The 26906-nt window shown below is 40.5% G+C and overlaps 1 protein-coding gene across 1 annotated transcript in view; it reads left to right on the top strand.

Moving 5' to 3' along the window:
* The window catches only part of igsf11 (immunoglobulin superfamily member 11), a 121476-nt gene that overhangs the window by 36888 nt on the left and 57682 nt on the right, over positions 1 to 26906 (top strand). The window contains exon 2 of the mRNA XM_085479345.1: positions 2257 to 2286. Within this exon, the coding sequence (XP_085335471.1) occupies positions 2257 to 2286 (30 nt within the window). The remainder of the gene's footprint in view (positions 1 to 2256; positions 2287 to 26906) is intronic.

Below are 26906 nucleotides of genomic sequence, written 5' to 3'. Positions count from 1 at the left end.
CATCATCACATTTTTTAATTTTGGCTCCTTCGTTTCTGGCTGCCTCGTTCAAAAAACACCCCAAAACACCACTCCTTGCATCGTCAGTCACTGAACTTTCATTCATTGATTAGTCAGATGCGATCACGCACTGCTGTTACATCCACTGTTGCACAAAATTTGCATTAGTTCTGTGCAGATACGCAAAATATTAACTGTTAACATAGCAGCATGTGCAGCACATTTTTTCACTGCCAACCACCCTCCTCTTCCAATTTTGCCACAGGCCTTTGCTCCATCTGAATGAGTTCTCCTTAACAACTGCTGAAATGATTATGCCTCCAAGCGCAGAACACTCCAGCCGTATGTGGCAGGTAGTGTGAAGACATGCTGCTGACGGTCCTGTGAATGTCAGCAGCTGAAAAGGATCAGCCGTGCGAAGCATCAGCCTCACACCTCTGCTTGCATCACCTGCTCATGCAGAAAATATGAAATATTATTACTGTGTGTGCTCGTTTTTCTTGTTTTGCTCGCTTGTTTGCTTGGTTTTTTTTTTATCTCTTCACACATGAAGAGAGTGTAAAGTGCTTTTCTACTGACCAAGTACATGACTATATGTTCGCAAGATTATAAGAACTCAGCTCTTAGCAGAACGTTTGTATTGGTAAACTAAAACAGAAGTACTCAGGCATGATGTTTTTGCTATATGAGCCATAAAGCTTGTTAGCTTTGGGGTCCCTATAGGGGTAAAAGAACTTTAATCCTGTAACATGAAGGTCTTTTATATGTATTTTTAGCAACACATAAACCTGTACGGGAAAAGCATACACATCTTATTGTGTTTATGTGTGCGTATCCGTAGAAGATTGTTAAGCTTATTTGTATGCTGCAGAAGCTCCTGTTGTTTCTAGGGCTCCTGTAGCCTGGGTGGTCAGTCTCTCTCTGTTCAGCTTGAAAGCATCAAAGGTTTTCAGCAGAGGACAGATTGAAACTGCCAGTGTTGCCTCTTTTCAAAATACTCTGAATGCAGCTACAGTGTGGGACAATGACGCAGTGTTTTGCATGAAAGGAAGAGATATCTTAGAAAGTGAATCTTTGAAATTGAAAAGTGTGAGAAGTCTCGTGAAAGTAGCAAAGGGACAAAAATGCCCAGTTAACCCCGCACACACGCAATCACTCCCCCCCCCTTTCTCTCTCTGAGGATGTTGTGTCAGTTAAGAGCTTTCATCACTGATTATAGCGTTCAAAGCCCTTTAAGCGAAGGTAAAGATCTCAGACACTCACTGCAGCTTAGCAGATCGTGTCAATCCAGCACCGGACCGTTTCACTGAGACGGCAGATGCAGCGGGCATCTGTTTGCACGTTGTACATACTGACTGGATGACAGGCTTCTTCCATCAGCTTCAGAACAGAAAGCAGTAATTGGGGGCACGGTGATTGCAGGGAATGTGTTGTTTCACTGGCGCAGTTGGTGGATACATATTGGTGTTTTGAGGTGTATAAAAACTGAATCCATAATAGGTTTAAGAATTAAGAAGTCTTTAACTTTAACAGTCCTTTAACGAAAATCAACGAGCAACAAAATCAACACCGGTTCAATGTGATGATGAACTTAGAAACAATGAACTTAGCGGTCTGTCAAGTGCAATTGCGCTCACCTTCAATTTCCAGGTGGAATTGAAGAGCAGCTCATTATCTTCTGAGAAGATGATGCAAAAAACAAATTTCTGATTTGCGGTTTGATTGCCTGCATGTTCTCAGTTCTTTGGAAAGGAAGTTCTTTTAAATGTGTGTGTTGCATCAGGGAACATGTGACATTATGTTTATCACATGCAAATGTTTTTTTTTGTTTTTTTTTTGTAGATATGCATCCATGCTCAATAATTACTTTATGCATACTGCCGGGGAAGGATTTAATTAACTGCCCCCCATGTCAGGGTAGATAATTAGCCAATAACACACATGCACAAACACACACTTTCTCTCTTATGCACACAAAGATTAAGTCACAATATTTGAGACTTGAATGCCACTGGCTTACTTGCTGCCACAGGAACCTAAAGTCTTGAGTAGCAGTTGCAGGGATATCAAGAAAAGATGCAAGAAGCAACTGAGCATGGCGCAGGTTCTGTCTGCCTGCAGAGAGATGCTAATGTTGATTTCTCTGTTTCATCAGTGTGATGGTGCACTGTGTGATTGCCTCAGCTACACTAATGCTCACTCACAAAACACAACAGTAATTATGCCTTCTTTATTGTCTTTTCTCTCTCTCTGCAGGTTCAAGGTTTGATCTACACACAGGAAAAGGTAAAAAAAAGAGCTCAACTTATTTCCAGATCTCTGTCTTTGCTCTTTTATTCCCTTCCTGCACACAGGGGGAGACTGGGTGATTAGCAAGCATTAGTCTGTATCTCTGTTTGTGTGTTTTCAGGTTTTGTATGTGTGTGGATGGATATAACCGAATTATTTGGGAGATTTGTGGACTAGTTTGCCTTTGTTTTCACTGCACACACACACACACACACAGACACGCACATGCGCGCACATAGCTCAGCAGGCTGTTATCCTAATCACGGTGAACATAAAATGTGGATTAGTGGCTGATGGTATCAGTCATAATCACACACAAACAAATGCTCCAGCACATAGGCACCTGAAAGCAGCACGTTTTAGGTCTTCACGTCGTTGCCGATCACCCGTTTCAGTTTCTAAATATAATTCTGTTAAGTTTTTTGAAAGGCCCGATTCTGTGACACTCAACAGGACATTTCTCCCAAGTGATTTCTCTAAACGCGTGAGCATAACTGAACATCAGCATTTTATCTGTCCTCAGAGTCATTGTGTTGTTTATGATGACAAATATAGCCGTTTTTTGGATTTTGCTATCCAGGCAGTATTTGATCATTATCGTGATGGTGCACAGCTCTTTTTGGTCTATTTCTGGCAGATGGAGTCTGTAACGGTTTATGTCTGTGGCCTTCCCTCTGTAGATCACAGAGTATTTTAGTCCAGAATAATCCCCACCATCTGCTATCTCCTCTACTACATTTTAGTGCTTACTATCTCTCTGTCTATCCGTCACTCTTTCCTATTGCTTTTCTTCTTTCTGTTTTTTCTTTCAGTATTTCCCTGTGATCCCTCCCAGCTTTTTTTTTTAAATGTCATGACCCTCTTCCTCCCACATTCAGCCTTTCAATCTCAGCCATGTCCCAATCTGACTGCTCCTTCTTTCTCATGGGTTTTTAATTTTTCTATCTTATTGGTTTTGAGTTTTCCAGTTAGTTATTTTTATATTATAGCTCTATATTTTGCATTTGTTGTCATTCAGGCTTTTGTTATTATGCGATTAAGTCATTGTTCATCATCACTAGCTGGTTCCTTCTCTCGTGTCTAGTTTCCTGTGTTAGTTATTGGTGTCTCTCTGTGAAGTCAGTCTTGTCTTCATGTTAATTTGTATGCCTGTCATGTCTCTGTGTTGTCTATCATGTCTGTTTATGAAAGTCAAGTTTGCTGTCGCTCTCTCGTGCACTCTCTTCCTCTGTCTCTCTCTCTCGTCCCTTGCTCTTTAGCTTTCTCTCTCTGTCTTTCAGCTCTGTCTGCTATGTGCGTGCTTTTGTCTTCCCACATCAAGTTGTGTGTCTTCATGAGTGTTTCTCTCCAGTCCCTGTATCAAGCCTACATGTCTAAGTGTGCTACTTCCTGTTTTACTTTGATAGTCTTCTGCCTTGCCTGTATCATGTTTTTTTCTACGCATACTGTTTTTCCTCACTTGTTTCTTGTGCTTCCTGTTAGCATAGCTTTACATCTGTCTTGTTCTTTCTGGATGTGTCCACTCCTTTGCTTTCCCTTATTTATCCCGTCCATGCTACACAGGCAGTTAAATCTTAATCTGGGCTTGCATGAAAAAATGCATCCTCTAGTTTGTAACTGAAAAGTCCTAAAAATCCACTCTATTAGAAATGTAAAGAACTACATTTATTTCCCCATTATGTGCATTGGTCGCTGTAAGTCAAGAGGTTAAGTGGGTTAGGAAGGTTGGTGGTTCAATCCCTGGCTACTTTTGTCTACATGCCAAATATCCTTGGGCAAGATATTAACCCCAAGTTGCTCTCCGATGCATGTGAATGTGTGTGAATGTTAGATAGAAAGCACTTAAACATAGAAAAAGCACTTCTATGACTGGGTGTGAATAGGTGAATCAAGTATGTTCTATTAAATTCTTTGAGTGCTCTGGGAGAATAGAAGAATCAGTCTATTCCCCATTTATTCCAGCAAAACATCTCTGAAGGTTACACTCATCATTTGTATATCCATTGAAATAATTTATGAAGGCTTTTCCTAACTTCTTCATAACTACACGTCCACGCTCCCTTTAAGCCAACTTTTTCTTCTTCTGTTCTCTGTCCCTGGCCTGGTTCTGTAAAAAGAAGAGGAAAAAATAACAACATTTAAAATTACCACTGAAATAAAATTGAAATTCTCAAATCTGTTAGGGTGCCTGAATCTACTCCACAGTATGAGAGTGCACGGCACTCAAAGCAAGCAAGCAAAGTTCTGCAACAACAATGATTATAGCAAGGTATTTGTATTCAGTAAATATACCCTCATTTCCTGCTTACTGTGGGCCATAACAGTGAACTTAGTCATTCAATAATACAGTAGGCTATATAAAACAGTGTTATTTATATATGTCTCTGTTAAAAGGTGCATATGGGTGTTCAGGTAGCAAATTAAAATGTCATCCTCTTATTTCCTTTTTCGTATTTCCTACTGCAGAGTTGCTTGTGGCAAACTGGGACTTGAGTTTGTCTGTTTTCAAAGAGAAAGTAGTCCCTTTTGCAACTGAAGGGCAGAACGTTTTGGTGAATGTTCTCTGTTTATAGTTACAATCGCTTTCTTCAGTTTCACTGCTGCTTGGCGAGTAGTTTGTAGACAAGTTGGCATCTTGCATGAAAACCCCTGGAGACAGCAGTAACCTGCTAGTGATCAAAGCAATCGCACAGAGGTTTTCCGTCCAGCATCACACACAGCAGGGACTACTAGCAACTGGCAGTAACCTCCAGCAACCACCTGCCAACCAATGGCCTGAGGTTACCAGGGGGTCTCTAGGCCTGTGTGAATTTCTTAATTACTGCCAACAACCTCCAGTAACCACTCCCCAATTGGTTGGAGAATACACATTTGGTTGTCAGATAATTCCTCAACAGTTTCTATACTTGTGTGACTGGGGCACACGTTGGGACTGTACTGTTCACTTTTACTTTAACCTTAAGCAAAGAAAAGCAAGTTTAACATGACTTAATTAATGAAAAAGCTGTTTTGGTCAACATCCAAAGACTGCAGAGTACTGCAGAGCAAAGCGGTGGATACAATTTTGAATCAGATGGAGCAGGTTGGTGACACTGCTGTGTTTACAGCCAGAGCTGCGACTATATTAAAGAAATCCCCTCATGTCGATGACAAACAGATGCAGTAACTGCTGGAAACTAAGCATTTAAAGCAGATTGACCAGATTATAACAATCAAGCAAAGACTGTGGCGATATCTTTGAACACTCCAACAATACAGACCCACTCTACCATACCTGAGAAACAGATCAGACAGTGTCAAGGTGATGAGATGAAATACTTCTTTTGTGATTTTAATACGTCTAAACGTGTTCGTTGAATTAAGCATGAGGGATATTATGTTTTAAGGTTAGAGAAAGAGACCTCACTGAAACCACAATGGTAAAAAAAACGAATCTACTCACTTGAAAAATCTAATATGAAATGTGGAAGACCGTCGTCTTCCTCTACAAGCACCACTAACATGCCCAGGGAAAAGGCACTTGACTCTCAGCTACTCCACTTCCATTGTTCTGTGGCAAATGGTACATGACTACTGTAGAAATCCTCAAGTGTGCACAACTGCATCCCTTTTCCCTCTCTGCTCCCTTCTCCCCGACTGAGGCTCTAAGTGAGACTGAGCTCTTTGTCAAATTATACAGCTGAGAACATGACAACAACATTTCACTTAGCGCACCGACACGAGCGTTTGTGACACTCAGGATCTCTACAGAGAGAAATTCAGTGTGCTGTAATGCAGAGAGCAGAGTACACGGTTTAGGCTCCTTGATGTAGTCGCATAATAGTGTGCTGCGTCTGTCTCGCAAACAGCAGCGATTACAACGGAGGCAACCGAAATACACACAGGTATGACATCAGCGTTGGTGACTTGGTTGTCAGCCATGTACAGCACATCTCTGTACCAGCACACAGCTGGATTAACAATGCCTTGAATGGATTAGTGGGAGTTTGTGTGTGTGTGTGTGTGTGTGTGTGTGCGTGTTTGTGTGTGTGAAAGTGAGAGAGTCAGACTGAATGATAAAACATGATGGTGACTCCTGTGTCAAGTGGGTATTTGACAAAGCCTTAAACAGATACTGATAATACCCCGAGATCATCGTATTTTGGCTCCACTGTTAATGACATCACAAAACCATGCCCTCCACTTGTACACGCAAGCTCACACACAAACACACACACGCACGAACACACACAGCGTGCAAAGCAAATCATATCTTCGTCATCTGACCTAAATCCATTAGCACTAGGAGTCACAACCTCTTCCTCCCATTCCTCTCCCTCAATTTCCTGCTCTTCCGCTTCATCCTCTCTCATTTTTTCCCCTTTTGTGGCCCTTTACCTGGCCGAACAGCCGAATTGGACATACAGGTAAAACACCTGTATGTCCAGTCTTCATGCTACTCAGACTGACACATTTATCAATTTTTACCATTCTGCAGTGATAAGATTCAGGCACAGAGCTTAATATGTGATGGTAAATATAACTCTCTTGAATATATTTGTCTTTTAAAGCATATGAAAAACCGTTTGTGTGTATGCATGTGTGCTTGCATATGGGTGTACATGACAGGATTGCCAGCTGGGCCATTTATGCTAAACTGCAAGTGTCTCTGCTGCTGTAAATTGCTTTGCATTGCTGTTAATAGCTACTTTTGCCTTTTGCCTGTGAGACCAATATTAAAATCTGCCATGATGTCATTCTTCTGTTGCCCTTTCATCCTCACTGCTGCAATATGTTTCTTGGATTACTGGATTTGAACGTCGCATAGTGCTCTAAGAATGTCAGTAATGAATATAAGGCGTGCAAGCTGCTTGACTATTCAAAACGCTCCTAATTGAAATGCTGAAAAGACGGCTCTGGCTAATCAGCTTAGAGATGTAGTCCACAGCTGACAGATAATAAAGAGGATCTGGGTGCTGAAGAGTCTATTACCACCCCTGTAATGAGAGTTCATATAATATCAGTCGAGGACAATGGAAGAACGGGGAAGTTGGGAGCGAGTGGGAGGCTGGGAGAAGTATAGGATTGCGGGAAGAATGAAGAGGTGGCTCCCATTGTTCAAATTTAAAAGATGTAACTTAGGCGACGAGGAGATATGATCAGGGATCTCAAACTGAGTGCGGGCACATGTCAGCACTAATGACCAATGGACTGAAGGTAAAGAAAATAACTTGCGGACCTCTTTTTTTTGCATGTGACAATGTGAAAAAAGGATAGTGTGGATGAAGTTCTTAAATTTGACCCAGTGTCTGTCAAAAGGCTAAAAGCCATGGCCTCCAGTTTACAGTTCGTTTAAAAAAACCAAAAAGGCAAAACACCAAATGGAACAACTTTTCTCCTTTTCTAGCCTTCAAACCTTTCTAACCTTCTTAACCTTCAAAATAAAACAGGAAGAAGTGCAAAAAGGACAAAGAACAAAGAACTCAGATCAAGCAAAACACACAGAAGGAGCAGGCATGGAAAAGAAAATCTTTGAGCGGTGTCAGAGCAAAGCTGTAAGGATTACAACAGAAACCATAAATCCCACACAAAGACGATGCTAGTCGCTCAACAAACAGGGTTTTATAAAAACATTTGGGCTCATTGTTTAGCTGCTTGTCCCACAACTTTACTGTTTGGTTCACTTTGAACTTTTTTTAGTACCTGGTCAAGTCAAGATAGTAGACAAGACACAGTTAACAATTTGTTGGTGAGCATTCGGGAGTACTGAGCAGCTAAAAAAGTCCCAGATGTTTCCCTCTGGAGTTTTGGACACTACTACAGCAGATTAGCAGGTAATTATTGTTGTGTTTTAGCAGGTTGCCAAGAAAATGAATGTGACTGAAAAGAAATGTCAGCTTCCCAAGTGCTTCCAAAGAAGTGATGGGATTTTTTTTCTAATCACACAGTTTTATATCTGGGGATAGCTAAATATAGACACCTTGAAATGCATGCTCACAATGTGTTTTATTTCTATTTGACTTACAGGATAAAATCACCTTACTGATACGGGGTCACATTAACAAGACATTAAAATTTGTCTTGCATCCACCAAGGTCTTCAAGGTCAATATATAAAAAGTACCACATAAAGATTTAAATTATCGTATCGCATTTGAACTCTGACCCCAACAGATCAATCTGAAGGTCAAAGTGATAATTATTCTATGTAAATCAATTTAAAGCTGTTTCTTACTGCCATTGTTTGTGTTGACAACACACTATATAATATATGTGATGTATAACGGGATTCTAAATATAACATTACCGTGGGCCTCTGACTCTTATAGTTTGGATCCATAGCTTGTCACATTTGAGTTCTGACCTCAGTTTTATATTTTACATCTACTTTTCTTTCACGTTGGCTCCAAAACACGTTATTTGTATGTCTTGAACCTTCCTGAATTCCATTTAAAAAGCACAAAGAAAACAACACGAATGAATACAAAACAGGATACTACTCCGTTAAATATAAATACTACCCAGAGACTGTGCCGCCTTCGTGGAGGTTTGCTCTCTCGGAGTGCTTCTTGTTTTCCATTTATTTTCTTTGTTGTTTTTTTTCTTAAGATGGTTGCTGTATGTAGGGCTGGGCGATAAGACCCAAAATTCATATCTCGATATTTTTTAGCTGGATGGCGATATACGATATATATCTCGATATTTTTCTTTAAGCCATAAGGTAAGAACAAAAAGAGAGTTCTTAGTCAAAGCTGTGTTCCAGATGTCACACAGGCACTTTTATTAACATACAGCGTAGATGTACATGAAGAAATTACTCAAAAATAAATTATCAGCATTTATTAAATAATAATCCTCCATAAATAAAAGAAAACAATGTTGTTTTTGTGCATAACAAAAAGCTCACAATTATGCAGTCAAAATGTGAACCAAAAGACGCTGAGCATAATAACAAAGACAGATTTCACAGCTGCTCTGTTCCCAAGTTCTACTGTGTGGCTGACAGCCTGGAGTTTGAAATCTGCTTCATAACCGTGTCTCTTAACAGGTGCTTGTACACACACAATACGGTAATATTACGTTGAAGCACAGTACGTATCACTCCGCGAGGCTCCGGACTACGGTAGTCATAATGCTCCGACAATCCATCAAGCGCTGCAGCTCCGTAGCTTACCAAAGTCGAACTAAAACATTTCTTGACAGTTTGCTGAGCGCCGTGTACCACATAAAATCGGTTCGCGGTCAGTAAGCACAACCAGAATTCATACATAAGGCGCACGGTCGTTTTTGGAGAAAATGAAAGGATTTTAGGTCATGCATGTCGTTAGCGCGGTTAGCTCGCTAACACGTTGACGCCATCCAGCCCCACACACGGGGCGATCCGCAGTAACTCGTTAACGGAGATTTGCCGTGTCCATCTTGTCGTTGCCTGCAGGTGAAGCGATGGGGGAGTTGTGTTCAGTGAAGGAGAGGTGAGGCCCAGTAACGTTGCATAGAGACAAAAGTGGATAAAAGAGAGGCAAACTTGCGGCTCCACAAGTATAATTATAACGTAACATATACTATATCGATATAAACGATATTGTCACATCTTATATCTCGTATGAAAATATACCGATATTTTTTTAAAAACTCGATATATCGCCCAGCCCTAGCTGTATGTATTCTCAACAAGATCTCCGACTGACCTCCTATTGACATTTCTAGTCCAGTGTGGCTAACATGAACTAATGTTATAGGTGAAACTCCATAGAAACTACTATAGGTTTCTTTAATCCCACAGCTATAACATGAAGAGGTTATCATGACAAAGAGTTTGATAGTACAAGCTCTAGTAAGTAACTGTTTATAACTGCTGACTCATCTGCACTGCACCTTGTTTCTGATCTGCTCTCTTCTGGGGATTTAGGGATACAAGTTGTCAGTCATTCTCTCTCATACATACTCCTTCTGCCCCTCTGACCTCTTCTTTCCACACGTACATGTAATCAAATTTTGTAAAGCCAGTGTTTATGAGACCGACAGAGGTCAGGGCTGCGCAGTATGAGTGGAACGACACGGCTATCAGTCCAAGCAAATCACTGTTGTACCGAAAAAGAGCTGCTACCACAATGTGACTTGAAACTATAACCGAGTCACAATCCCCCCCTACTTCTTACCTTCCAGATGCCACTTCTGAAGAATGTGTTTTGTAATCCTGTTAAAGTTGAAAGTTGAAACACATACCATTTTGAATTAACACTTCATGCCTATTAATTACTGAGAGGCCTGCGTGTGATCAGATGTCCACTTTAAACAAACCTGTCCTTGTACCGTCTCATAGTTGGCATCACACAGTAGCTTCAAGTAACATTGTTGCCACATACTTTTGCCATCTTTGCCCTCAGTGTTCTGCAGCGGTAATGCACATTACCATTCAGAGGTACAATTTGCAGTTTTTAGACTGCATCTTGGGGAAAAAGGAAAAATAATGTTTTAAGTAGTGGGTTTTATACTTTTGTAGGTGCAAAGGTGGACACATTGCCCTCTCATCCTCAGAGGAAAGCACACATGAGTCATCGTTGAACATCTTGTATAAAGAGGAACAAAGTGTCAGACTCACCACAAAAATAAACTGTGGGTCGAGATATTTGGATGGATTAATGTATTAGTATTTCCAATAATCAACGTGAGCTGTCTTTGCTCTGCCCTGCATACTTTCCTCTCTCCTTGTGTGAAGCGGGCAGATGCCAGCCACAGGACTGGGAGAAAGAGGGCACTGCTCATTAACGCCAGCAGCACAGAGATTAATCATCACACCTTTAAGTATCTGCGAACGGCGGGATATAAACTGTGAGTTGGGTTCAGAGGGTAGCGGCAATTTGATAGGAACTTAATGTTAAATAGGCCATGACAAAGTCAGTGAAACCATGTCTGTAACTTTGACAAGGTTACTGAATGCTGTGAATATTTTACTGTGTGCTGAAACCTGAGTTGGTACTTGGATGGGAAACCTGGAATCTTAAAGCACACGCTCTTTCTATTGCACAGACATCTTTTTCTATGAGGGAATTTGCACTCTTTAGTGAGGTTTGTTCTGATCAGGTGTTGCACTCCTATGTTGAGGCATGTTGCGTGTGCAAAGTGGGGGGGACACCCGAGGTCAAGCCCTATGGTTCGGGCAGTGGCTAGTGTCAGGTGACTAATTTAGAACGTGTTGTGTCAGAGTAATAGGAGCTGAGAGGAAACCCCTGATACATATCAAACACACACACACAGACTACTCGCCTCTCTGACTCACTGGCTAACTGAATGTTTACTGGCATTGAAAACTTGACAATTTGCCTCAGTGGAGCAATTGTAAGCAAATCATCGTGTAGTTGTAAGTAAATGAAGAAACAATATTTGAGAAAATAGTGGAGAGCGAAGGGGCTCTGTTAGGACAGGCAGCAGATGGAGAGGAAATCTGGTGAGTTCGGAGATGTATGTGTGGGGGGAGCTGCAAGGGGGTATCGGGGGTTGGGGTGGGGTTAAAAGTTTTTTCTGGGATTGACAGAGGGAGATAGGCAAGGAGCATAAAAAGAGGGAGAGAGGAAAGAGGAAGAGCAGCTGTCCTTAGATATCAGTCTCAGAGGGCTCAATCACGGGACATCTTTTTAACTTTCTTAACCTTGGCATTTGGACGTCAAGAGCAGTGCAAAGATATGAAGACAGCTTCCTAAAATAAAATAGTGGTGGAGAATGTCCTCCATCATCTGCCTTATTCTAAGTGAATACCTCAGTGAAGTGTATGGATATGAAATTCACACGCGAGATTAAGATTCTAAGTTTTAGAAATGCTGCTCGGTCTTGCGCTGCAGACACTTAGGGGGTTTCATATCCCAGGGGACCCATTAAAAACTGATTACTGTGTAATTTAAGAAATACAAAGCTGGCCAGAGGGAGATGAGCCCGTTTTTTATATTGATTGACCTTTTGGAAATGAGAAGGTTTTTGTGTGCCAGAAGCAGAGGCCTTGAGCCAGGAAAGCAATATGATCCATACTCCTACCACCTGGAGTGGTTGTCATAATCACGGGTGCCACGGTGAGGAATCGGCTGCAGTACGTATTGATTTCTGCTCTCGATTGTAGTTTTGGCACACAGGGTGAGGACTACATCACCACGCTGTAGCACTGTAGCCCCAGTGGGACACGTGGAAAAGACCTGTGGCCTATTCATCTTCTCCTGACTCAGTGTAGTGCTTTGGTTTCTTGTCCTTGCCAACCTCCGTCTGGCTTTGTTTCAGCTTGTCCTAATATTGTGTTATATATGTGAGGAAGATTGATATCTAATGCGCACAAATAGCTCGCCGCCCCATCGATTATGAGTCTATTTGTTTTTGTGGTATGATTTAGGCCATGTTGTCGTGTTCATGCATTATGCAGAAAGATATTGCACTCTTCGCTGTGGGAGAAAAGCGATAAATGTCCTGCTATCATTCTGCAGTTGCTGGGTTCTTGCTGATGGAGAACATTGCTTTCTAATTATTATTATTGTTATTTTTTTTTAAATCTGGAGAGATGGCATGTTACAGTGTCATTATCAAAGCCAGATATATAGATGAAATATTCTGTTTTAAACCAAGCAGCACAACCCCCTTTTTGAATATCAATGAGAATAACTGAATATTGAGGTAAGGTCTTTTTTATGTACTCATCTGCTTGGCTGTCATAGCTGAACTCATCCCCTACAGAAGAACTCATTACTCAGCATGGCAGCTTTCTTATTTCAGTTTTTGTTAAGGTGAAGGCCACTGGAATAATATTTTATTTACACCTCTGTGAATTATTTAGTGGAAGTGTTTCTAGATGGAGCTAGCTAGCTAACTGTCTACTGTCTATGAATGCTTCAGTTAGTCTAATGATCCGCTCTTTCCCTCATGTGCTGGTGTGTGCCTGCAGGCCACACCGTAGCTAGCTACTCATCAGTGTGAGGATTCTTTCTCAGCAAAAAGTTGCTGCTTTAGCTGGCACAGAGCAATGAGATTCGGCCTCCCAATCCTCTCGCCGATGTTCCAGATTCGTCTCCCCCAGGTGTGCAAACGTAGTGTATGTGCAACCGCACGTGTGTGCATGCACTTGCACATTGGGCGCTTGTGTTTGTGCCTTTACCCTCGTGTGTCCTGCTGTCTTTCTTTGCAAATCTGCTTCCTTCTTTCTTTTTTTGCAGAGTAATCCCTCCCTGCATTTTCTTTAATCTTACCAACCCTTCCCCTGGTTCATTCTACTGCTGTTTGCTGCTGCCTTTTTATCCCACCTCATGTCTTTTTTCTCACTCCCACCATCCCTTTGCTTCTATTTTATCCACTCCTACATGTGTGCTTTGAAGTGACCACATGGTGAACCTTATCAAAAGGAGCTCCATAAGGGCCCCTCAGCTTTTTCCCAAAGGTGTTTTCTTGAGTGTTTTTTTTGCGTGTGCATGTGTATGTGTGTACGTGCTTGTGAACAATATTCAACTCTTCTTGTCTCTGTATGTCTCTGTCAGGGAGTCTAACCTGTCAGGACTGACAGGACGTTCAAACAATATCCGCTTCAGATATGTGACTCTAGGCTACAGCAGTGTTGCAGATTGAGAGGAAATGAAGTTTTTTTGCAGTGTAGGATGGGAATCAGCGGAACGCTTTTGAAGCTAAACTGTTAGATGTATAGTTTCCCTTTTTACTTTCTCTCTTGTAGTTGGGAGAGTTGAACTATCCGAATTGGACTTGGGGCAGCTACAACTGGGTCTCCAAAAACAGCAGTTATCGGTGCAAGCGCCTTCTTTCCTCCAACATGCACACTAACGCACACGCATACACACCAGCCCTTCTAATTCTCTTCTCTCCAAGCCTTCAAGATTCCCTTCTTACTTCCTCTGATCTTCTGAACATCAATCCCTCATTCCTCAAAGCAAAAACGAGGGGAAGGGAGACGACAAAAATGAGATGACAGATTACCTACTATATATAGAGCCAGTCCTATGCAGCTTCCCTTATTCATCTTCTCCCTGCAGCCTCAAGACATCGGATACACCTTTTGGGTTGTGACTGCCAATGCAAATAGACTGTCTCTCCCCATTTACAGAGCTCTTGAAATTCAATGGCCTGAGCAGCGTGATTTTCGTAAATGGTGCCGGACCTCGTGGTGAGAGTGCGCTAGCAGGAGAATGAACACGCTGACAGATTCACATTCACTCTGACAGCTGGGATTGTTTCTGTAATGGCAAATCCCAGTTTTGAAATATATAAATGGAAAACAAAATTATGGATTAGTGTTTAGTCATATTTCCCTGCTGGGACAATAGTTGTGCTCGAGGATGTTTGCTAATCTTAGTGACTCTGTATCACGATTATATATGACTATAGAAAGAGTGGCCCACAGTGCATTATCTGCTGTTCAGTACTGTCCAATCATTCCTATAAACTGTCATGTGGCAGATTTACGATTTTCTGTGGGCCATATTGTAAAGCATGGATTATAACTACAGTGATAATCTCACAGTCTTCCTTTTTGTTTCGTCATTCTCAGCGTTTTGTGCTTTCTCTGCTATCTTCTATCCAGGATTTAGTTATTACACTAAATAGTATTGGAAAAACTGCATTTGATCTTTTTCTTATTGCATCCATTCCAGCATAATTTTTTTTATTCATTGGTGTTCACATGCTTGAACTACAAGCTTGGCTAGTTTTTAACTGTCATAATCAGTTTTGACAGAGGTAGAGAAAAATCTGACAAACTTAATTAATGTAATGATTCAGGTTTCCGTTTTGTTAAATGTTGCCTTACATGATCTTTAAGGGTTACTGAGCATGTGTGGAGTTTTTTTTGTTTTTTGTTTTTTTAATATGTCATCCGCTAAAAAGGAAAAAAGTGTCTATGTGCTCAGCTCAAATAGTTCACTGAAGCATGCTTATTTGATATCCTAATTCATTGGTAGTGATTGTCTTAACTCCATTCAGTACTGGAAATTGAAGATTTTTTAGTTAATGCAGACTGACATATTAAAACATCCTTATTGTATAATAGCATTTTTTAGTATTTGATACACTTAATGTAAAAAAGTTGGCTTTATATTAAAAATGCAAACAAACAAATGGAAACAAAGAGGCTTCTTTGGGTTTTCTAAATGCAATCTTTATTTCAGTGATACCAAAGACATTACGGTGTGACAGTAACCACTCAGACATTTGCATACAAACCTCAATGTATATTCTTTCATTTGGAAAACACACCTCATCTTTCCTGCACTCTGTCTTCGTCTTTCACACATTCATCTTCTGTTGTCCTCATCACCATATCATCAGCATATTGCCGCGTTGTTTCTCTACTTCTGTCAGTGTAAATTATCACTCTTCCTTCACAACACCTTTACTTTAATCTTCATAGGAGAGAGGCGAGGAGCAGGAATGAGAGAAGGAAAGGGGTAAAGATGCAAAATCTCTCTTGGGATATCATTTATTTTATTGCTTATGTTTACATTGTACCAATAAGGTCTTGCTCTACATCAGTCAAACCTGTCTACCTTGTTATGCATGAATAAAGATTATATTTCCAGTTGGACTGGAGCCTTCTCTCTTCTACTTCTCGTGTCTTTGCCAGTAGATTTTTTTGTTGTTGCTTTTTTTAGTTTAAATGCAAAAATATGTGCCAGTAAGGGTGGAAAGAGACAAATTGGTGCCATGAAGCTATTCGTTTTCGTGCTGAGAGGAGAAGGAGAGCTCTGTTAGCCTAGCTGACATTCCACTTAATTTGATTCATTACTGCGTGGTGACGCTATTGTTGCCACATGCAGGGAACTGGGCCAGTTGTAGGGCTTTGAACTATCCTGATGGAGAATGGGTCAACTAACACTATATTATAAAATATGAGTCAAACCGAAGTGGTGCAGCTTTTTCCAGGCCACAGACGGAATTGCAAATTGCCTTTACTAGAATATTTGTGAACAAATTGTAAAAGGAAATTGGGAAATGTTATCAGCGATTCAGTTCAACAAGAATGAAACCAAACAGGTTCATAAAAGTTGAACTCGGCCCACAGTAGAGAGTCGTGTTGTGATGTGCAGTTCATTGGTTTGGCAGTCAGACTTTATGTGGCGCCCCTTTAAAACAGCTTGGGTTGTATCCTGAAGCGTTACATTTTAAAGGACAGGTCTTATTTTATTGTTGAAAATGTGAAATAAATGCATTTTTAAAGGTTTTTTAAGGGCTAGTCATTTTCCAAAGCAGCTTTTTATGCAGCTGTTGCTTAGATAGAAATCGAGTTGTTGGGAAGCATTTTCAGCGATGGATTCATACACGTGATGCCCTAGTCAAGTATTTCAGCTAGCAGAGTATTGGAGTATGTATTTAACCCTTTTTTGTGTCTAAAGTAGACATATGAGGCGTGAGATTTGGCCACACAGACAACGCTATTTTTGATAAATGGTTATGATGTGATACTAAAATTTCTTACATTCTTTGAAGTAATTTGAAAACAGTTATGGGGACTTTTCGGATTTCCAGTTTTACATGTCAGACAATATGTTCAATGGGAGATGTCAGAGCAGTGCTGTGATATTACTGACGTATGAATGGACTCAGATGGAGAGCAAAGCACAATCTGTCTGTGTGACTTGCTGTTGTACAGTATGACTCATGCAGTATGCATACAGTACGGACAACTGGCCGCTGAGTAGTTCTGCCTGATACAAGTTGTTCGCTCATACTGTTTGTAGTTCATACATAAGGAGTGATTAATCATTCATGTAAATGTGAAATACTGTGTATATTGAGAAACACTCTTAGATGTAGTATAGATGTGATGTGCTCAGAATGGTGTTTCTTTTAATATGTAACAGGAAAAATGAAATCTATCCACATTCTTACTGTAAATGTCCTGGAGACGCGTGCTATTTTGTATGCTTTGCAACTCTCTAGTTATTCAGTGAGCTGTAGGGAGTGGCTCCTTACTGGGAGCAACACATCACAGGGGTTCCCGTAGCCACAGATATGTGTGATTTTATCCATGTAAAATAAACATAACGTGGATCGTATTAGCATACCGAACATGAAGCTGCTCTTGGCTCTTTCTGATATCAGAAAAAAACATGCATTTAAATGAGAAATTATTCCAATTGTTACCCTGAGCAGATGGAAATTATTACTGTCCTCATGGACTACTTACAGTACATGCAACAACAGTAATTGTTAATATCTATATATCTAGATTCCCTGTCTGCATTAATTCTTACTGACAAATGTTTTAAGGGGCTATATAAAGATCGGGGCTTTGTTTTTTCAAAGCAATTCATTTTTTACCATCAACATCTGAAAGACTTTGTATTTCATTAATGATGCTTTTTTTCCTTAATGAATTCTGCACAATGGGAAGCTCCTAGTCAAAAGACAGAGCATCAATTAAAACAAAGAGATATTTGCATTTGACCTCCAGCGGTTCTGCTCAAAAACTGAGTTGGGTAAAAATGTATCCAGTGTGATCTATTTATTTTCAACCCTTCAAAAGCACTACCACTCGATGTTGAGATATTAAGGCGGAAAACCTGCCCAGAGCCTCTGGATGGATCTAAAACCTACTTTAACTTGGAGAAAGATCTTTTTGATTGGCGTGCAAAGACTATATTCATTCATCACGCCTCGCTTTCACACACCGCCACAAGTGATTTTAAACCAAGCCATCCACCGACTTCATCTCCCAAGCCCCAGCTTTCCTCTGCTATAAATCATCATCTAGCCACAGGCTGCTGGGCGCTGAGCAAGGTGACACTCCACCCTGCTACACCACCACCTGAAGTGGGAAGTAGAGGAGAGAGAGAGAAAGAGAAAAAAAGGGAGGGAAGGAGAAAAAGGGGGAGGGCCATAGGTTGAGAACAGGGGTGCAAGATAAGGAGCAAGACGGAGAAAGAGAGAGCGAGTATCTTGCTAGGCTGTCGCAGTGGGAGAGAAATCTTTGATGTCAACTCTATTAGTGTTTGGCGTGTACAGACACAGCTCAGACTTGAGTGAAACCCACGGTGCTTCATAGTACCTCCAAAAAGTCAATCCTGGCTGGTAATTCAGACACCATACCGCTTAGAAATGTGCCGTTACTAGGCAGCTTAGAGTGCAGCGCAAAACATTAGACACATAGAGATTTAGATTCTTAGTCATCACGCAGTGCCATTCGAAAAGGCATCTCGCTGATCCTAAATTAACTCTTCAGCATGGCATTCATGAAGAACTGTCTTCAGTGACAAGATGAGTTCTGCAACAGATGGTACGTCTGCCACAGAGAACTCATCCCAACCTACTACCACTCATACCTGCCAAGTGTCTTGAAAAACTGTGTAGAAGTGAAACTAACAGAATATATATGAAAGGTGGTCCCACCAAAACCTACTGCATTATACACCTTTATAGCTTTTATAGCATTAGTGCTGAAAATGTCCTCAGGTCAGTTTTAGTGTTTTAGCCTTTTCAACATGGAGAGCAAATAGTTCATTTTAACTCAATTAATCGATGCATGTGAGTTTTAGTTTCCAGGGTTTTTGACAGGCTGTGAAACACTGTGATGTTTTTTATAGTCAGTCTATATTTGCAAAGTTACTAGAAATAGTTTAAACACATAGTTTTGGTAAGTTTCGATGAGACAAATGATGATTCATGTCTGTATACCAGCGTTAGCTTGGAATTAGTTTAGCTTAGACTAAACTTTTTTTGTATAGCACATTAAAACACATTTAAAATAGCTTCCCAGTTAAGGAAAAGCTATTAGGGTTGGGGATTTAATTAAAAAATGATTCAAAATCTTGCCCTCTTAGTGAATCAGGGGCACCAACAGGGCAAGATTTGTATTTGCGACTGAGTTTTGGTCCAGTCAACACCACATACAGAATGAAGACTTTGGAAAAGTGCCACAAGCCTGGCAAAAACTGAACGATGAGATTAATGTCGAACTGTTCTGTTATGTGTTTTCACAATCCTGAACACACCAGTGATTTCTTTCTGATCTACTTCATGTTTTACATTTGAATGAGAATGAAAAGGTGAGAAAAAGCGTGGCGTGTCTGTGTGTATAACCTACTGTATTGGCACTCAAGCAGTGTGATGAGCACATCAGTTACACAGGAGGCCTGTGGATTTAACTATGAGCCACTGGAGCGTGAAGACTGCACTGTATGTGCTTGTGTGCGTTGTGTCTGCGCAGGTTTATCCTTTTACTGCAGCACGTCTTCGATTAGATTATGGGTTTGTAAATGAGGAGGTTTATTCTTCAAGACATTCACTTATGAGTAGCAGCTCTTTATTTGTCTCTACCACAACAATGCCACTGATTTATACTGCCTTCATTAATTAGCTCTTAAATGTAATGAGCTCATCCAAGTGGGGACAGGAGGTTATGGCAGCAGCTGAAAAGTGAGTTTCTCACCTAACCTCAACCGCATTTCATGCAAAATGGTAAAGACAGAAAATCAAATCTAATTATAGCAATCATCAACTGAGGTTCATTGATCCATGTGTGTTTGGAGTCGGGAAAGCACTGCTGCCACCATGTTCGGTAATCAGTCTGGCCTCAATTGCTTCACATTCAAACGCAGATGTAGCCATGTTTTGTGTCGCCACTGAAATGAAGCAGGCAGGCTGGGTATAATGGTAGGAGATTGACCCAGCATGCACACTGAAAGAGGGTCAATACCACCACAGTTTTATTTCCCAGTTTATGATAGAGAAGCAGAGTTGAAGGGAAGTTAGCTATTTGTCAGCCCTCAATGGTAACGATGCCGCCCTTGCAGTGTAATGAGAGGCACAGCGGGGCGGAGAATGGAGAGGCAACGCGGGTTGCTCCTCCAGTTGCTTGTTTCATATATGGTGATAATGGCTGGTGGATGCCGCAGGACTGAGGTTTGTCAGCTGTTTTGTAATATTTATAGTCTCCGTAGCTAGATCAACAAGATTGTCAATATGTTTTCTTCTTACAAATAACAAAAGAGGCCACTTACTCAGTAGATATAGACAGGTATGGATTACATGGAGTTCCCACAAACACAAAAGCACCATAATAGGAACACCCTTATTAGAGATTCTACTCCTCAATATCTTGAAGGGTTGTTGCTTACTTACTTTCTTAAATCAATTTACTTAAAGTTGGATACTCAGTGAAATAGTAGTATTATTATTGGTTTTTTAATTTTAACTATGCGATAACTCTTGCAACGTTAGCTGGGCAGTTTTTTAATTTTAGCCATATTAATGGCTGAAGCTGGTGCCGTGATTAGTTCCCTGAGGGGGGAGAAATTAAAGTAGCTCCTCTGAGGAAGTTCGACCACAAGCTTCTGTAAATCAAATGCAAATGCCTCTGTGCTGATTGATAAGGTTCTTTTTTTTCTTTTTCTTTTTTCGATCAAGGGAGGAAAGAAAGAGAGCCACGGCTCTGCCGCAACACCTCTCTGACACAGACTAACGCAGACACACAGACGGCATGTGAGCAGTGATTTCCTCATGTCAGCTACAGATGGCTTGAGCCATCCTACATTAATGGAGACGCTGGGAGAGGAAAAAGCCAAAAAAAAAAAGTGTTTGACACAAAATAAAATGACACAAAACTCCAGATTTTAGTTGATTGTTGTTCTTCTATAAACACATTATGAAAAGTGCTGGACGGGGTTAATTTATGTCGAAATGTGTGTGTATGAATGTGTCCGCTGGTACGAATAGTACTGGAGATTGACATGAATGCAGGGGTCTGTTGTGCTTGTTTGCCTGCCTGTTCTGCATCACCTCGTACACCAGTTTGTTCTCACACATCACTTAACAAGGACTAGTGGAATTACAACCAAGTCCTTATTTGCCCTCCACTGTAACTGACTTGGTAATAAAACACAAAATAGGTCCAGGGCTGCATTACAGGCTTTCCATAGCACGTTTTCTCACTCACAGAACCTCAGTTAGATGCAAAAAGAGAACTTTGCTGCAGTGTGGCCATGCTACCTAACACACGCACACATACACACAAAGACATAAACACACACAGTTGTCTCTCTGGCTTCAGGCAGTTCTTCTGCTTGGTTTGCAGTGCTTGTCCTCTTGTTGGCGAAATGGCTCTGGGTAACCTCTCTAGTTCACACTATCATAGCATCACTTAACTATCCCCCTGGTTAGACTGACATCCTCTGTTGTTCAGTTGTAAGACTGCTTGAATTTGGCTCCTTGTAACCTTATTTGGACTAAATAACAATAACGTATTCGACACATATAGCTTTACAGATCTGTTTCCAGTACGTGAACACACTGGATGATTATTCTCACATTTACTTTGTTTTTTTCATCAAGTGGATCACACTTACTTTATAACTGTGAACCGCTCAGGCTAATAACGAGTATTTTTTAATATCTAATAAAAGGCCCGATGATGAAGCTTAATAATTTCCGCAGAGTCTGCATCTCGGCGTTGTGCTGAATATTCTCGGCTTTATATTGAATCCATATATCCTGAGCGCAGGCGTAATACCCAGTGGTAGAATTAGAAGTTCACACTTAAGCTCCAAGTTGTCATCACTTCTTGTCTGCTCGTGGTTTTAGTCCCAAAGCTATCAGATGCTTACTGGGCTCCCAACACAGCAGAGTTGGAAAGTGCATTACAGGAAGTAAAACAGTGGAAGCTGAAGCGTAGTGTAAATTATTATAAAGAACCAACTTCAAAGGGTAGGTCTCACATGTTAGATTGCCAATGGAGTGAAATAGGTTGAGAGAAATCATTTCAGCTTGTTCATGGATGTTACTGTTGTTATTTTTGCTCTTTTTTGCCTGTAGCCTGGAGAGCTGTAGCAGGGACTTCAAACCCACTGTATGCAGTATACAGTATTTCATGGGTTGGTGGAAGCAGAGTCGGCTGTGGGCTTCTTGTCTTCAGTAATTTGTGAACTAATCAGGCATGTCCGTAATAGAGTTTTAAATTTAGAAGAGGTCTTCTCCTGAATATGTAAGATCTGTTTTGCACAATTTTACTTTGGCAAAACATAGTACCACAACACAGTACCTGGAATGGTGTTGTGTGAAAACTTAGTCTTTGTGAGATTTTCTTGCTTTACATTTTCATGTCTATTACAAAATGAAACCTCTGGAAAATATACAGTGTTGTGCCGCTGAAGTTAGAAATAGGGGAATAATCTCACTGACCAGCTTTGAATGTTTTTTTTTGGCTCTGATAAAACATTAACAAAGAGGTCTTGTTTAGTTGTTCCGGCTCTTTGTTGGAGTCTTTCCTCTGAGTTTGCAGCGTCAGGGTGAGCAGCAGAATGTATGAGTTAATGCAAGGCACAAAACAGCACAACTGCCATTAATTACAATGAAACATGATCGATGAGGATCTAAGGCAGAGAACACCGTCTACATTTCTTTCCTTCAGTCAGGCGGGCTGTGACACAGAGTTTAACACTTACAGTTTCAATAGCAATTTGCTTCACAGCAGCTGTGAAAAAGCTCAGGTCGAGTCCAGAGCTCGATCACAGCAATCAGGATATAATATAAAAGACTTTTTCCTGAAGGTAAATGATTGTTTTTTACTGTAATGACGCGTTTTTAACGTCAGAGATTTTTCCATTTCAGACTCTCACAGCAGGCTTTTTGCAGGAGTGACATTTTTGTACCAATAGTTGTGTTCCCATAACTACATGAAGGCAGGAATGTGATCTGTTTCCTCATTAAAGAAACTAGGAAAATTCATCTGGAGGTGAAACCAAAGCTAAATTTGTCACGGTCCTGTGTCGGTAACTCAGTGTTGAGTTTCTTGTGTCTCAGAGTTTTTGTATTAGTTCTCTTTGTTGCCCCAGTTTATTGTATAGTCTAGTGCCTTAGTTTGGCTTTCTTGTATTCTGTTTAGTTCTGAGTATTTAGTAGCTGCCCTCTGTGTCTCTTTGTTGCTGTTCTCTGTGTTTCTTAGTTGCTCTGTCTCCCCTAGTCAAGTCTGCGTCTGTGCTACTTCCTGTTTTACTTTGAAGGTCTGTGTCTCACGTGAATGTATTCTACTTTGCTTCCTTGTCTCGTCAGTTCTGATTTCTCCCAGCTGTGCTCTCCTTCTGTGTCTCATTCCCCTCGTTACTTCCCAGTGTATTTAAACCCTGTGTTTCTCTGAGTCAGTGTCGTGTCGTCGCTCATGCTGTGTGGAGCTCTCTGTGTCTCTAGTTTGTGATTTTCCAGTTTAGTTTAGTTTGCTTTTGTATGCTTTTCCCGGCCAGCAAATAAAGCTGTGGTTTTGAGTTCATCCCTCGAGTCTGAGAGTCCTGCATTTTGAGTCCTCATCTCCTGCCTGCCACACAGCACATCCTGACAAAATTTATTTCACCTTAACCTGTAATTCCACACGACTTTTCAGTCTTATCAGATACACAGTTAGTGTAGTGGTACAGTATGGTTAATGATTTGTTTGGGGTATTATTGTGTTATATTACTTAAATGATGGCCATTTCTTTCTTCATCCAGATTATTATTAAGTTGAATTGATAATATTATACTTTATTTGTTGATCATCAACATTTTCTTTTCTCTTGCCTGTATTTGACATTTTGGTATTGAGGTTATCGAAATATACTAGAAAGAAATTAAATTGATTTACTCGAAAAAGCTAAAATTTTAATTGTATTACTGACTACATTTTGAATCAGGATAGTAATAATGAAGTGCCCCGCAGGGACATCTACCCTGGCAGACTCCAGACTCCACAAGCCCTCTCACACTGGACACTCTCACCCCTCCCATCTGGAAAAGACTACAGGTCACTCATGTCAAAAACAAACAGTCTCAATAACAGCTTCTACCCACAGTCTTCCCTTCACCACCTCATTGAAGCACTGATGATCCAGCCCCACTTTTAGCTGTACAGAGTAGGTCTCTATACACTCCACTGTATGAGGGGCCGTACAAGCCAAAATTCATTATTTCACTCTCACACACAGACATTCTTCTTTCACACACATATACTTTCACTCTCACGTGCATATATTTTCACTCTCACATACATATATTCTTCTGTCAGACACACATATTGTCACTCTCAGATACACATATTCTTCTTTCACATATACATATACTTTCACTCTCACATAGTTTTATTTTAATTTTTATATTTAGATATTTTTATTCTCATGTTTACACATATTTAACACACACATTGCAATATTGTGCTCTCTTATACATGTATTTTAATGTACATATTTACAAATTTTCACTCTAACATACATGCATTTTCATTTATGCATTCCTACATTTTGCTCTCATTTACATGCATTCAATATGCATTTAATCTCACAAATAATATATGTATGTAAGAAGAGAATGCATACATGTCTGAAGAAAATATATGTATGCAAGAAAGAGTATGAAAGAGTATTGTGGAAACGGAAGGAGTTTAATGGAAACGGAAGGCTGGGTCTCTGTACCGCTGTGATTGGCTGAGAAGCACGCGCGGGTCACTTTCAAGTGTCTGACAGCGTGGAGGGGGGAGAAGAAACTCAATCATCTCCTGAAACGGTCACATCTTTGTCCTCGTCACTTGATCGAGATGGGACGGGCTCAACTGCACCCAGTGTTACCCACAGCGCGGTGGAAAGTGAGATGAGGGAACTTTTTAGACCAGCTCAGAATAGTGGCACAAAAATAATGCCACAAAAGACTGCCCCACTCCAGTCAAAATCCATGTAGCTACTTGGCTCGTTGAAGCTACCCGGGTGTTAGCTGGTCACACATATGTGTATGTGTGTATATATTTCTCTCCATATTTCTCCATTGTTTATATATATATATATTGTGTCGCTAAATTGAATAGCTTCTAAACTATTTTTCCTTGTGCAACAGTGATAATACAAATGATATTGTCTTACCTTATTTGTGTAGGACTATGTATTTACCACTTGTAACTACTTGAACCCAGACTCTTCCCAATGTTTATAGAACCACAAGTAAAAGCTGGGGTATACATTTTAAAGCCTCAGTATTTAGCATTTTGGCTAGTGCAATGCTGTTTTTGAGGGTTTTGTTTGTTTTTTAACCAGAAATGACCATATCCTACCAACCACACTCAAGAAGGCTAGTTTGGATTGCAAACTGAATTCACATATCTGCAAATTAATTCTAAGAAACAGATTAGAATAACGTGACGCACAGAATTGTTAGATTAAAAAAGTTATTCGCATATCAAGTAATTATCATCAAACATGCTTTAAATGCACCACAAACACTGTCAAGTGGTTCCGTGTGGTCTATGTAGCTGAGTTAGAGCCTAGCAGACAACTAGCAAAGCCACTGTCAGCACACCTGTAACAAACCAGCACATCTGTAAGATCTGTAAACCTTAATGCACTGTAACCAGGTGAGTTATAAACAAATAAATATAAAAACATGAGCTCAGGATTCACCTACTTTTTCATTTATCCCCTGCCATAATGTACTTACATAATATTGTGCAATCATAAAAAATGAAAGTCCCAATGAATGTCGTGGCTGTCAGCTGACGGTGACTCTTCCTGGTGACATGGTGGTTTTTCCCCTTTCCTGCTGGATGTCCTGTGGCCAGTGCGGCTTTACAGGTTGTAACCTAACCCAGCTGTTCACTGGCTCTGTGGTAGTCCACGTGGGTTTGTGTACAGTGTGTGTGTTTATGTGTGTGTGCAGACCTGGCTGGGCAGCCTTCTGCTCTGTCCTTCTCTCGTGCACAGTGTGATGTTGAGTCCATGGTGGGTTTTCCACCTCACTAACCCGTTCACATCACACCTGACCACTTCTTTGCAGCCACCTCATGTCTTACCTACTAGGGCAGGGCAATGTGGCCAAAAATATTTATTACGATATATATGAGAAAATTTGCGATAACAATATAACTGACGATATACTTCATGCAAGACAAAATACTTTACAACTCCACAACTTTATTAGTGCAAAAAACCCCCATCAATTCATTTTCACTTAAACGAGCAGCTGTTTTTTATGTGCATTAAAGCTATATAAAAATTTAACAGTCCAAATGCAAATTCCTTGCTGACAGTTTAACCAAAAGGCATTTCCAATATATAATATCCACAAAAGTTAAAAAGAGGTGCTTTGCAACATGAAACTGCAGTGTGCCAAATAAATAAGTCAAATACATATTTTTCATAAGATGCACCGGATTTTAAGGCGCATTAATTAATTGAAACAAAACAGTCAGATAAGTCTAACTTTACTGCACTCATTCTTCTTGCTTCCTCCACTTCTGTACTATTGATTCATTAATACTGAATTCTCTCGCAGCTGCTCTATTCCCATGGATTATAAGGTGGACTGTTGATTTGTGAGAAACTTAAAAGCTTATAGTCCGAAAAACACAACGAAAACAAAGGCACTGAGCATGTGCATTTTATCCATATTCTATCGCGATATTTCATTTTCTTATCATTGCCTAACGTTGCACTGGTATTGTGAATGGTATAATATGGCCCAACCCTATTACGGTACCTACCACCCACTGACTCCTCAAAACAATCACAGAGTGTTTATCCATTCTGCTTTCATCCTGCTTCCTTTCATACTTGTCCTCTCTATAGTGGAAGACGTTTGTAAAAAGTGTGTGTGTGAGTGTAATATAAAGCTGAGCATGTGAGTCAAGAGATATTGAAGTGAAAGCTGCGTTAAGAG

The sequence above is a fragment of the Copadichromis virginalis genome, linkage group LG14, assembly GCF_057382275.1.
Source record: "Copadichromis virginalis isolate Kocher_CV1m ecotype Utaka linkage group LG14, C_Virginalis_male_GT1.1, whole genome shotgun sequence".
Taxonomy (NCBI): domain Eukaryota; kingdom Metazoa; phylum Chordata; class Actinopteri; order Cichliformes; family Cichlidae; genus Copadichromis; species Copadichromis virginalis.
The sequence above is the reverse complement of the archived record's forward strand: the minus strand, read 5'-3'. Positions and strand labels throughout refer to the sequence as shown.